The sequence below is a fragment of the Emys orbicularis genome, chromosome 1 (assembly GCF_028017835.1).
Source record: "Emys orbicularis isolate rEmyOrb1 chromosome 1, rEmyOrb1.hap1, whole genome shotgun sequence".
Lineage (NCBI taxonomy): Eukaryota > Metazoa > Chordata > Testudines > Emydidae > Emys > Emys orbicularis.
This window is the reverse complement of record NC_088683.1, coordinates 365,270,123-365,283,116: the sequence shown is the minus strand read 5'-3', so window position 1 is coordinate 365,283,116 and position 12,994 is coordinate 365,270,123. Positions and strand designations below refer to the sequence as shown.

Genomic DNA, 12,994 nt, shown 5'->3' with positions numbered 1-12,994 from the left:
AGAGGTTGCAGGGCAGCAGGCAGTATCTGTTCAGACAGGGAGGCAACTGTCTTTATGAAGCATGTTTGCACATTTCCTTGGGGGCCACTGGGCCATCAGGGAACCTCAGCTGTTTGGGTTAGTGTGCACCAGCTTTAACCCCACATGGCCAATGGCAAACTGCAGGAGGCCAAATCACAGGGGATGTGTGGTGAACCTACCCAACCGGACTGCAGCGCCAGCCCAGCTGCAGGTTCCATTCCTGGAATCTGGGCTTGTCATCACTGTTTGTATGGTTCCGATTAGTCACATGGCTACGTCCTGGGCAGCCAAGTGGTAACATCGATGCTGTCACAGCTGTGATCTTGCTGAAATAAAATAAAATAAAATAAAATGGAAAAATTGATAATAATATAGGACCAGATTTCTCCCTGGCAGCCCCCTGTCTTGCATTACAAACCCAGGCCAGGGGAAGGGGATTCCACAAGGCTCCCTACACGGAAATTTTCCTCAGATCATTGCAGTAGGGAAGGTATCGTCCCTTCTCCCTGAGGAATGAAAAGGGGGACCTGGATCCCCAAAGTTACACACAGAGCTCAGTGATCCACTGGTAGCTAGTCCCCCAGCCCCAATCTCTGTGCCTCCCCAACTGCTCTAAGACCCTCTCCAGCTCCCTGCTAGCACAGGTTCATCAGAGATGTGGTACCAGGGCCTGTCACAGTAGCCACTGCCCATAGGAGCGTTGCTCAGGGTGGAGGGGGCTACACAGAGATGGGAGGGCTAGAGGGTTAGAGTAGCAGATGGACACAATACCCCAGCCATAGACTGGTCGGGTGGTTTCGACATTTCCATACCCAGAGTGCAGCCATAGACTCCGTCAGTGTGTGACATTTCCATACCCAGAGTGCAATACCCCAGCCATAGACTGGTTGGGTGGTTTCGACATTTCCATACCCAGAGTGCAACCTTCATTTACGTTATGAGGCAGAGGCAGATGAGAAGCCTCAACTTTCTCTTCGGGGTCCTGGCAGCTGAGCTTTCAGAGAAAAATGATCCATTTTCTATGAAAACTCACCCAAAAAAGGATGCAAAGGAAACATTTTAGTTTGGGTGAAAATGTTGTGTATTTTCCAGCCCAGCTCCAGCTCAAACCATGAGCCTCTGTCCCTCATGTTACAGGACCACGCCACTAAGTGGAAGTAGCCCTCCATCAGCCTCCCACACTGAGTAGCCCCTTAGGGAGACTATAATTCCCAAAGAGAAAACAGGAGACCCCCAGATGCTCGCATTAAGCCTCCCACTCCCATGAAATGCTGTTGTCTATTGCTGTAACTCTGTAGGGGCCCCCTCAGGTTTCAGGAGGCTGTTTCCTCCCCCACAGCGCTACCTCATCCCTTGTGGGTGGCTGGCATCTCCACTCACCTCCCCCGAACATTCATCTGCTCTCCATTTCCCCACTTTTTTGACAGAAGTGGGCATTTGTCCTGTTTGTTGTTGCCAACTGATCAAGTCAGCAAGAGCAAACAGGACAAATGCCTCCTTTTGAAAAAAAAAAAGTCTGAGACAGGACTTAAATAAGGAACTGTCCTGGCCAAAAAGTTACGTATTGAAAATATACGTATTGTCACCCTACCATGGATGGTGGCTACACGAGCTCTATAACAGAGGGAGCCCCTGGAAAAGGCTTGTCTGCATCAAACCACCCATCAGAGGAAAAGTTAAGAACATAAGAATGACCGTATGGATTCAAACCAATGGTCCATCTAGCCCGTATCCTGTCTTCTGACAGTGGCTAGTGAAGATGCTTCAGAGGCAATCAACAGAACAGCGCAATTATTGAATGTTTCATCCTCCATCATCTGCTCCCATCCTCAGACAGTCAGTGGTTTACAGACACCCAGAGCATGGGGTTTCATCCCTCACTATCCTGGCTAATAGCCACTGATGAACTTCTCCTCCATGATCTTACCTGGACCCAGTTATACGTTTGGCCTTCACAACATCTCCTAGCAATGAGTTCCACAGGCTGACTGCGCGTTGTGTGAAGAAATACTTCCTTTTGTTTCTTTTAAACCTGCTGCTCATTAACTTCACGGGTGACCCCTGTGAAGGGGTAAATAGTTCTCCCTGATTCATTCCTCTACATCACTCATGATTTTATAGACCTCTATCATATCCCCTCTGAGTCGTCTCTTTTCCAGGCTGAAAATTCCCAGTCTTTTTCTCTCCTCCAATGGAAGCTGTTCCATACCCATAAAGATTTTTGTCACCCTTGTCTGTACATTTTCCAAGTCTAATATATCTTTTTCTGAGATGGGGTGACCAGAACTACACAAAGTATTCAAGGTGTGGGCATACCACAGATTTAGAGATTCATATATTTCTGTCATATTATTTATCCTTTTCCTAATGGGTTTGAAAAGGGGCGGCAGGTGGAGACACCCTTCGGGGAGGCTAGCCCCCCGGCCTCACTTCTTCTGCATGAGGCACACCCCACCCTGCAGCCAGAATGCTGAGCCCCCCCCCACATCCTGGAGATGCCCAGAGCCTCCACCGCCCCCGTGGATGGAGCCCACCCACCCCCCACATACACACACAGCCGCACCACCTCTCTTGAGACCTGAAGCCAACCTGGGGAAAAGTTTGTCTTTTCCCAAAGAACCTGAGCTTGTTATATGTACCATGCAGGTTCCAGGGCAGCTGAAGAGGCGGTTGTGACACTGCCCCCATATTCATCCCAGTAGTATCATTGTGATATGATTATGACATAGTTATAATGTATCTTATACAAAATGTGTCCTGTGACGTGTCTATGGAAAAGTTATGGTTTTCAGAATATGATGATCCTATTTGTGTGCAGGTATCATTTTTATATCTGAATTTATGAACATCTGTATTTCAAATGTAGCTTGACGACCACTAAGTAGAATGCTTCCATTGAAGACAGCTAGTCGTGAAGGGCCGGTTCAGGGTAATGGGCCATTAGAGGAAACAATAGGCCTTAGGAGAAGTTTATCCCCCACCAGGTGAGCCTTCCTGAGAATGTTCCAGACAGCCTATGGGTAACGGCTGCTATGACTCAGTAGGGCATGCCAGGGCATGTGTGCTAAATGAAGGTGAGGGGGTAGCTCCCTTTCGGACTGTGAAATGCACCCGCTATATTCTCAGATTCATGGGCAACCACAGATGCGTCCGAGCGTGGTGTAGGAGCAGTTTTAATGCAGTAAGGACCACATCAACAATTCCATCCTGTCGTGTTTATCAGCAAAAAACTTTCTGAGAGTCAAAGCCACTGGTCAGTCTCAGAAAAAGAATGTTACGCCATTGTGTATGCTCTGAAAAAGCTACAATCATACATTTGGTGACGGCGTTTCAACCTGTAGACTGGTGTTGGGCCTGGAGAGGGTTCAGAGCTTCTGGTAAAGAGGAGGAGCAGGGGTGAGGCTTGGGAGAAGGGATGGGGCAGAGGGGGAAGAAGAGGAGCAGGGGCTGGGTCAATGCGGGGACGTTCCTCCTGCATATCTTCTGCTTTTGCCTTTGGAAAAGGTGGTCTCCCTACACTGAATGGGCTGGGCTGGGACAGGAGATCGCCGTGACGCTATGGGGGAGCTGAGGCCAGTTTCCACCACTTTGAGTTGCTGGGGAAGCAGAAATGGAGCAGCCAGGGAGGGAGTCTGGGCCTGAGTCTCTTTCCAGGACTCCTGTGTGTCAGACCCTCACTCACACACGCAGCTCTGCCCTGCCTCAGTAGGTGTACTGTGTGCCGAGCCATCAATGGGGGAGGGGGGGCTGCCTGAATGGCTTCTCCTGGGACCCTGCGTTAATCATGTTTCTGACAGGACACAGTCAAAATTACCTGGCTGAGGGCCTAGGGGAAGGGTGGGTGTTCGTGCCCCTTGAATAGCCCCATCCACAGCTGGTGCAGTGTTCATGGATCATGCAGCACCCAGAGCGCTCAGGAAGGGTCAGGACTGTGACTGCAGAACAGCTCTGCAGCTGTTTTCATGGCCCGTGGATGCTTAACCAGAGACAGCCCACTGGCAGGTCAGGTGTAATGGGAACAACATTCACATCCCTTCTCTTTATTGACTGTATTGCCAGATTTTCTGAGGTCAAAGCAGCCACCGATATGGCTATTTAAGGGCCAAGAACTGACTGGTGCCCTGGATCTCCATGAACACGGTCACTATGTGAATGCTGCTGCCTCCCATGGTCTCCTTCTCCAAGTGCCCTGTCCTCACTCACCAGCTGGTGAGGACAGCTCCTATTCCATTGCTCCAAGCCCTAGATCCTGTCAGAAGCTTTCTCTATTGAATGGAGATTAATAGCTCATGTGGTCTTGGATGTAAGGGTCCAGGATGGAATAGGTGGAGCATTTTTTCATCTCCCGTGTCACAGGCACTGGAGCTGGTCGATGGACTGACCCTTCACTTGATGAACAACCTGATTATCCTTGCACGAAGGTGTTTGCTTTTCATGCTGTACACAATTGGGTTCATCAGGGGTGGGACCAGCAGATTGATATAGCCCAGGACAAACTGAAGCAAGTGAGAAGAGCCCTTCCCAAATCTGTGTATCACAGACAAGCTGATCTCTGGTATGTAGAAGAGCAGGACGATGCAGAGGTGGGAAATACAGGTTTTCAGGGCTCTGAGACTCTCCACCTTTGATGCGACACTCAACACTGTTTTGAAGATCATCACATAAGAGAAGAAGATAAGCAGCGAATCCAACCCCAACGTTAAGAGTGAAGCAGACAAGCCATAGATGCTGTTGACTGTGATATCCGAACAAGCCAACTTCATGACCTCCTGGTGCAGGCAGTAGGAATGGGAGAGGACATTGGCTTGACAGTATTGGTACCGTTTCAGGAGAAGGGGGAGTGGAACTATCATGGCCACCCCCCTTAGCACACACACCAGTCCCATCTTGGCTATTCTCGGCAGGGTTAAGATGGAAGCATATCTCAGTGGGTTACAGATTGCGACGAAGCGGTCAAAGGCCATCAACAAGAGCACAGAGGATTCAATTAATTGAAGCAAGTGGATGAAGAACAACTGGGCAAAACAGGCATTGAGGCTGATCTCCCTAGAGTTGAACAAGAATATGCCCAGTATCGTCGGTATGGTGGCTATCGATATGCCAAGGTCTGTGATGGCCAACATGGAAAGGAAAATGTACATGGGCTCATGCAGGCTTGGATCTATTTTTGTAATGAACAGAATGACTGAATTTCCTGCTATCAAAATAACATAAATTAAGCAGAAGAGGATAGAAATCCAGAGATAGGCGTCTTCCTGCCCAGGTATGCCGGTGAGAAGGAACACTGCAGAGTTGAAGTTGGTGTCATTGACAGTTGACATAATGTACTAGGGAGGTCTGAGAAGTTTTGATCTTTCCTTCCTAAAAGGAAAAAGAACATGAGACTAGATGATATTTAGCTAGACATCATTCTGCTCTGAGCTGAAATCTAGAGACTCTCAGGAGTTCAAGGTAGATCAGGAAAAACATAGTCATGGATTTACACCCCCGATAAGAAGATGGGCACTGCCAGACTGGATCAGACCTGTAGTCCATTTAGCTCAGTATCCAGTGGCCAATTCCAGATGCTTCAGAGGAAGGTTCAAGAAGCCCTGCAATAGGCAGCTATGAGATAACTTGCTCCCAGGGAATGTTTCCTCCTGACACCCAGCAGTTAGACATATTTTGTGGTGTAAATCAGGAGGGCTTAGAACCCTTACAAGACTCTTTTAAAAATCCTCATTATTGTAATTGGATTTTCAGGTTAACCATATAAACATCCCGCCCCTCTTTGAATCTTGCTAAGTTTTTGGCCCCATTGATATCTTGTGCCTGGGAGTTCCACAGCCTATTGTGCATTGTGTGATTTTACAGTTCTGACCTTCCCACAGACATCCTTTTCTGGCCCGCCACTTTGGAATATGGCTCATTTTATCATGACATGTATAAACACATGGCAATTGCATGGTTAAAAACGGTACTTGTATTTATATGTCCTGCATTGAAGCTATTTACAAATATGTTTCATTGCCTCATTATATGTATTTTTTTTATTTTCTCCACTCCGGAGGATCCCAGATATGCCAGTGCCTTTTTGCACTACATGGGATAAATTCTTAGGCGTAGGTTCTGGATTCAATAACATTGACTTCAACTGCGTCACTCCAGATATACATGTGTAAATTCGATCAGAACGGGGCTATATTAACTTTCCCTTAAAAATGCTCCCAGTGATACACTCTGACCCCAAGAATCCCTTCAACAGAACCTGAATCTTGACTGAATCCAGAGAGTTCAATCACCCAACAAGTTTCTCTTCATCGTCACAGGACCTGCATCCTGTCCCCATGCAAGGGTCTGTAGATATCTGCAAAGTTACAAACTAACACAGACAGTTACTTCAGCTGGGCAGGGAAAGGGTTATCTTCACACATGGGTGAATACTGCAAACACTAGGTTTTCACTAGTATCCATTTGAGTGTGAAGTTACTTCAGGTATGTGTGTGTAACAGGTGATGGGCGAAAATTACATACAACCACTATTGCATTCCCCTTTCCTGGATCTCAGCTCTACTGTTTCCTTAAACACAGACCAGCAGTTCTGATCTCTCAGGAGATTTTGGAAAGTCTCACAGAGGTATTGCACTGGGATTTTGTTCATGTCCCTGAATGTAAGTGTTAGAAAGAACTTCTGATCATTTCCCAGTAGACAGTATCATACAACTGTTCACTGAACAAAGAGTTAATAGCACAAATCCGTTGCAAACAGTATGTAGAGTACTTCTGACATAGTTTCTAAAACAAAAGCCGTTCCACGGGGATCATTTCTGGGTCTGGTTCTGTTGAATATCTTCATCAATGATTTAGATAATGGCATAGAAAGTGCACTTATAAAGTTTGCAGATGATACCAACCTGGGAGGGGTTGCAAGTGCTTTGGAGGATAGTATTATAATTCAAAACGATCTGAACAAACTGGAGAAATGGTCTAAGGTAAATAGATGAAATTCATTAAAGACAAATGCAAAGTACTCCATTTAGGAAGGAACAATCAGTTGCACACATACAAAATGGGAAATGACTGCCTAGGAATGAGTACTGCGGAAAGGGATCTAAGGGTCATAGTGGACCACAAGCTAAATATGAGTCAACAGTGTAACACTGTTGCAAAAACAGCAACAATCATTCTCAGATGCATTAGGAGGAGTGTTGAATGCATGACACAAGAAGTAATTCTTCCATTCTACTCTGAGCTGATTCGGTCTCAACTGGAATATAGTGTCCAGTTCTGGCCACTACATTTCAGAAAAGAATTGGCAAATTGGAGAAAGTCCAGAGAAGAGCAACAAAATGATTAGAGGTCTAGAAAACATGACCTATGAGGGATGCTTGAAAAGAACCGGGTTTGTTTAGTCTGGAAAAGAGAAGACTGAGAGGGGACATGATAACAGTTTTCAAGTACCTAAAAGGTTGTTACAAGGAGGAGGGAGAAAAATTATTCTCCTTAATATCTGATGATTGGACAAGAAGCAATGGGCTTAAATTGAAACAAGGGAGGTTTAAGTTGGACATTAGGAGAAACTTCCTAACTGTCAGGGTTGTTTAGCACTGGAATAAATTGCCTAGGGAGGTTGTGGAATCTCCATCATTGGGGATTTTTAAGAGCAGGTTAGATAAACACCTGTCAGGGATGGTCTAGATGGTGCTTGGTCCTGCCATGAGTGCAGGGGACTGGACTTCATGGCCTCTCGGGGTCACTTCCGGTTCTATGTTTCTATGAGTCTATGATTAAGTAGTAAAGTTACCACTGCTCCTTCCTGTACAGAGATTCCAACAAATTTGCTGCTGGCTTTCAATATACATGCTATGTCATCAGAGTTTGATTTCTAATGTTTGCATTACAATGAAACGTTTTGGCCTAACCTTTACACGTCTGTACTTTAGTACACACATGTGAACCCATAATTTCCCCTCTTGTCTACTTTCAGAGATAATTTCTCATTTTAGAGCTGGACTTAAACTGTAGCCTCTGTCATCTGGATATCTTCAGAACCTGAAAAGATCCCAGCGTTTCAGCCCTCATTCAATCACTTGTCAGCAAACAAAAGTCTAGTATCCTCTCTGCCTGGGGTAATAGCTGACTGGTTCTCCTCAGGTTCTGGTATTGTGACAGACAGAGCTGAGCTGGCATAATGAATGTGTATGTTAAACCCAGTTCTTGGGATGTTTGCTGTAGAACTATATTGGGTTAACTATTGGGGTGTTTATGTTACGGCTATATTAGGTAAAACCAGTTTGGCTTCTCTTAGTTTAATAGCAGGCTGTTAGAAAACAAGCAGGAAGGGAAGCAACAGCTCCAGAAAAGCCATCGTTCAGTAAGTACTTCATGGCAGTTGAGAGACAACACCAGAGCTACTAGCTGGGAATAGCCTATTTTCGAGCTCCAGCCACATTACACAGCTTGTATCAGCGCTAGGAATCTCTTCAGAGGTGGGCAACTGTTGCTGAGAAGCTCTTCAGACTGACAGGGACCGACAGGAGTAGGGAAGTCTGCCTGTGTCCCCGTCAGAGTCGGAGGGCTTGGGGTAAGAGACATGGACAGACTGTTGTTTGAAAACGCTTTAATTCTCCCATGTTACACTTTATTCCTTGTGTTCAGACTAAACAGTATTTTGGTTCAAGGCGGCTGGCTGGTCACTCGTCTCACTGCTAGTCACATGCTCACAAAGGGAAGAACCACAGGCAGGGCCGGCTCTAGGCTTTCTGCCGCCCCAAGCAAAAAAAATTTTGGCTGCCCCCCACCCTAGCCCTGGGCTCTCCCCCCCCAACCGTACCCTCCCCCACCCACACCCCCTGATGCCCCAGCCCTGGGCTCTCTCTTCCCCCCCCACCCACACCCCCTGCCGCCCCAGCCCTGGGCTCCCCCCCCCAAACGTGACCTCCTCGTTCACCACAGCAATCCCCATTTACACTTGCAGTGGGGATCAAACCATTTCTCCTATTTTTATTTCACTTTAGTATAAATCTTGCCCCCCCCCATCCCCTGCAACCCCATCTTTAGTGCTACAAATGCACATGGAAGGCATAGGGACTAACCCTCAAACCTTGTACCCGGAAAGGGATGGGGATCTAGTAAAGAGCGTTCAGGCAGAGGAGCGGGTGTGGGGGTGTTTGGGGGCTCTACACTGGCAGAGAAGCGGGGTGTGATGTACTCGCGGAGCAGGGTGGAGGAGGAGAGGGGGTATCAGGAGGATTGCGGGAGAAGAGGTGCAGGGGAAGGGGGAGGTGTGGGAGGAGACGGATGGGGGAGGGTATGGCGGGGAGAGGTGCGGGTGAAGGGAGAGTACAAGGGGAAGGGGGTGTGGCGAAGGAGTGATGGGGGGAGGTACAAGTGAAGAGGCTGCGAGCAGGATGGGGGGTGCAAGGGCTGAGAGGGACTGGCGCTGACAGCTGCTTCCACAGCCCCATGCAGGCAGAGCTGAGAGGATGGACACTGACCCCCAGGTGCCCGAGCCGTGGGGGTCTCCTGGCGGGGCAGTATCCCCCGCTGCCCTGCTCGGAGCCGGGCTCTGCCTCTCCCAGCCCCTGGCGCTGTGGGGGCCCGGGGCAAGCAGCGCGGGGCTCAGTCAGGGGAGGAGCGTGGCGGGCTGCGTCCGGGGGCAGGAGGGGGCAGCTCCCTGGCAGCTCGGGCTGCCCAGTCACTCGCCCCATCAGCACGTGAGCCAGGATCTGCGCTCCCTGCCCAGCCCGGCAGCGCCCTGCCCAGCCCGCTCGGGCAGGGAAACGCCGCGCCACCCATGGTAGACTCAGAGCAGCAGCAGTGGCGGCAGCAGGACCCCTCCTCCCTCCCTGCATCCCGGGTCCCACTTCCCTCCCTCCCCGGCTCCTCACACACTCCAGGAGCCCCTCTCACCGCCACAGCCTGGGCTCGGCTCCAGGGGACGGTGCTCTGGCTCTCCAGCGGCAGGGCTCTGGCCAGGGCCGGCTCCTGGCTTTTTGCCGACCCAAGCAAAAAAAAGTAAAAAAAAAATAAAAAGGGGGCCGGAGTGCCGCCCCTTGAAAGGTGCCGCCCCAAGCACATGCTTGGAGCACTGGTGCCTAAAGCCGGCCCTGACCACAGGTGCTGAACCCACTCGGACCTGCTGGGCAAGCACAGTTTACCCACAGTGTGCTGTAGCCCAGGGCCCAGCCTGAGCGTGGGAGGATCGTGGGATTGCACCCATGAATGGGAAGACTACAAGGCCTGACATCTGGCACTCAGAGACTAGAGAGGGGGCAGAGATGCCAGGAGCCCCATAACTCTCAGGGGTATCTACAGGCTAGAAGTGCTGGAGCCCTCAGCCAGTCAGGAAATATGCCCTATCGGACCTGTTACCACAGAGCAACGCAGCTCTGAATTCCTGCCTTCACAATCGAGCCAGAGAATAAAAGCTTTGAAAATGCATCTGCTGATTAAATTTCCGGGAGCAAATAAACAGGAGGTGATTTGGGAACTATCACTCTAGGGGGACTTCTCTCACTCAACTCCTCACAGGATCGGGCCCAGAGCACACGCCACCTCTAGAAATGCTCCCCCACAAAAACCTGACTCAGAGCATTGAGTTTTAACCCTCCGAGCTCGCTTTGAATGTCAGATTTCTGTGTTGCTTGCACAGCTCACTGCAGAGCCTGGGAAGATGTCGGGGAGAGGTTCCTAAGCTGCCTACTGCTGCCTGACCTCCTTCCCCGTCACTGAGTCACCCCGACAGCCCCTCTGAGTCCTCTGCTGCTGTACAGAACATCTGCAAATGGAAACAGCTTGCAGCCTTTAAACATCACTTTGCATTTTAAAGCTAGTGAGACCTGCCAACGTACCCAATTCCTGCTAGCAGGGGAGCCGCTGACACCAGAGGTCTTCACCCTAAAGGACAAGGTTTCATCAGAGAGGTTGCAGGGCAGCAGGCAGTATCTGTTCAGATCTGGAGGCAACTGTCTTTATGAAGCATGTTTGCACATTTCCTTGGGGGCCACTGGGCCATCAGGGAACCTCAGCTGCTTGGGTTAGTGTGCACCAGCTTTAACCCCACATGGCCAATGGCAAACTGCAGGAGGCCAAATCACAGGGGATGTGTGGTGAACCTACCCAACCGGACGGCAGCGCCAGCCCAGCTGCAGGTTCCATTCCTGGAATCTGGGCTTGTCATCACTGTTTGTATGGTTCCGATTAGTTACATGGCTACGTCCTGGGCAGCCAAGTGGTAACATCGATGCTGTCACAGCTGTGATCTTGCTGAAATAAAATAAAATAAAATAAAATAAAATGGAAAAATTGATAATAATAAAAGACCAGATTTCTCCCTGGCAGCCCCCTGTCTTGCATTACAAACCCAGGCCAGGGGAAGGAGATTCCACAAGGGTCCCTACACGGAAATTTTCCTCAGATCATTGCAGTAGGGAAGGTATCGTCCCTTCTCCCTGAGGAATGAAAAGGGGGACCTGGATCCCCAAAGTTAGACACAGATCTCAGTGATCCACTGGTAGCTAGTCCCCCAGCCCCAATCTCTGTGCCTCCACAACTGCTCTAAGACCCTCTCCAGCTCCCTGCTAGCACAGGTTCATCAGAGATGTGGTACCAGGGCCTGTCACAGTAGCCACTGCCCATAGGGGCATTGCTCAGGGTGGAGGGGGCTACACAGAGATGGGAGGGCTAGAGGGTTAGAGTAGCAGATGGGCACAATACCCCAGCCATAGACTGGTCGGGTGGTTTCGACATTTCCATACCCAGAGTGCAGCCATAGACTCCGTCAGTGTGTGACATTTCCATACCCAGAGTGCAACCTTCATTTACGTTATGAGGCAGAGGCAGATGAAAAGCCTCAACTTTCTCTTTGGGATCCTGGGAGCTGAGCTTTCAGAGAAAAATGATCCATTTTCTATGAAAACTCACCCAAAAAATTTTAGTTTGGGTGAAAATGTTGTGTATTTTCCAGCCCAGCTCCAGCTCAAACCATGAGCCTCTGTCCCTCATGCTTCAGGACCACGCCACTAAGTGGAAGTAGGCCTCCATCAGCCTCCCACACTGAGTAGCCCCTTAGGGAGACTATAATTCCCAAAGAGAAAACAGGAGACCCCCAGATGCTCCCATTAAGCCTCCCACTCCCATGAAATGCTGTTGCCTATTGCTGTAACTCTGTAGGGGCCCCCTCAGGTTTCAGGAGGCTGTTTCCTCCCCCACAGCTCTACCTCATCCCTTGTGGGTGGCTGGCATCTCCACTCACCTCCCCCGAACATTCCTCTGCTCTCCATTTCCCCACTTTTTTGACAGAAGTGGGCATTTGTCCTGTTTGCTGTTGCCAACTGATCAAGTCAGCAAGAGCAAACAGGACAAATGCCTCCTTTTGAAAAAAAAGAAGTCTGAGACAGGACTTAAAAAAGGAACTGTCCTGGCCAAAAAGTTACGTATTGAAAATATACGTATTGTCACCCTACCATGGATGGTGGCTACACGAGCTCTATAACAGAGGGAGCCCCTGGAAAAGGCTTGTCTGAATCAAACCACCCATCAGAGGAAAAGTTAAGAACATAAGAATGACCGTATGGATTCAAACCAATGGTCCATCTAGCCCGTATCCTGTCTTCTGACAGTGGCTAGTGAAGATGCTTCAGAGGCAATCAACAGAACAGCGCAATTATTGAATGTTTCATCCTCCATCATCTGCTCCTATCCTCAGACAGTCAGTGGTTTACAGACACCCAGAGCATGGGGTTTCATCCCTCACTATCCTGGCTAATAGCCACTGATGAACTTCTCCTCGATGATCTTACCTGGACCCAGTTATACCTTTGGCCTTCACAACATCACCTAGCAATGAGCTCCACAGGCTGACTGCGCGTTGTGTGAAGAAATACTTCCCTTTGTTTCTTTTAAACCTGCTGCTCATTAACTTCACGGGTGACCCCTGTGAAGGGGTAAATAGTTCTTCCTGATTCATTCCTCTACATCACTCATGATTTTA

General features: G+C 49.1%; 1 protein-coding gene across 1 annotated transcript; it reads right to left on the bottom strand.

The window, feature by feature from the left end:
- Positions 1–4,406: 4,406 nt before the first annotated feature.
- On the bottom strand, positions 4,407–5,342 carry LOC135895725 (olfactory receptor 51G2-like). The gene has a single exon (XM_065423871.1). It carries the CDS (start codon positions 5,340–5,342, stop codon positions 4,407–4,409), a length of 936 nt encoding a protein of 311 aa, XP_065279943.1.
- Positions 5,343–12,994: the final 7,652 nt, after the last annotated feature.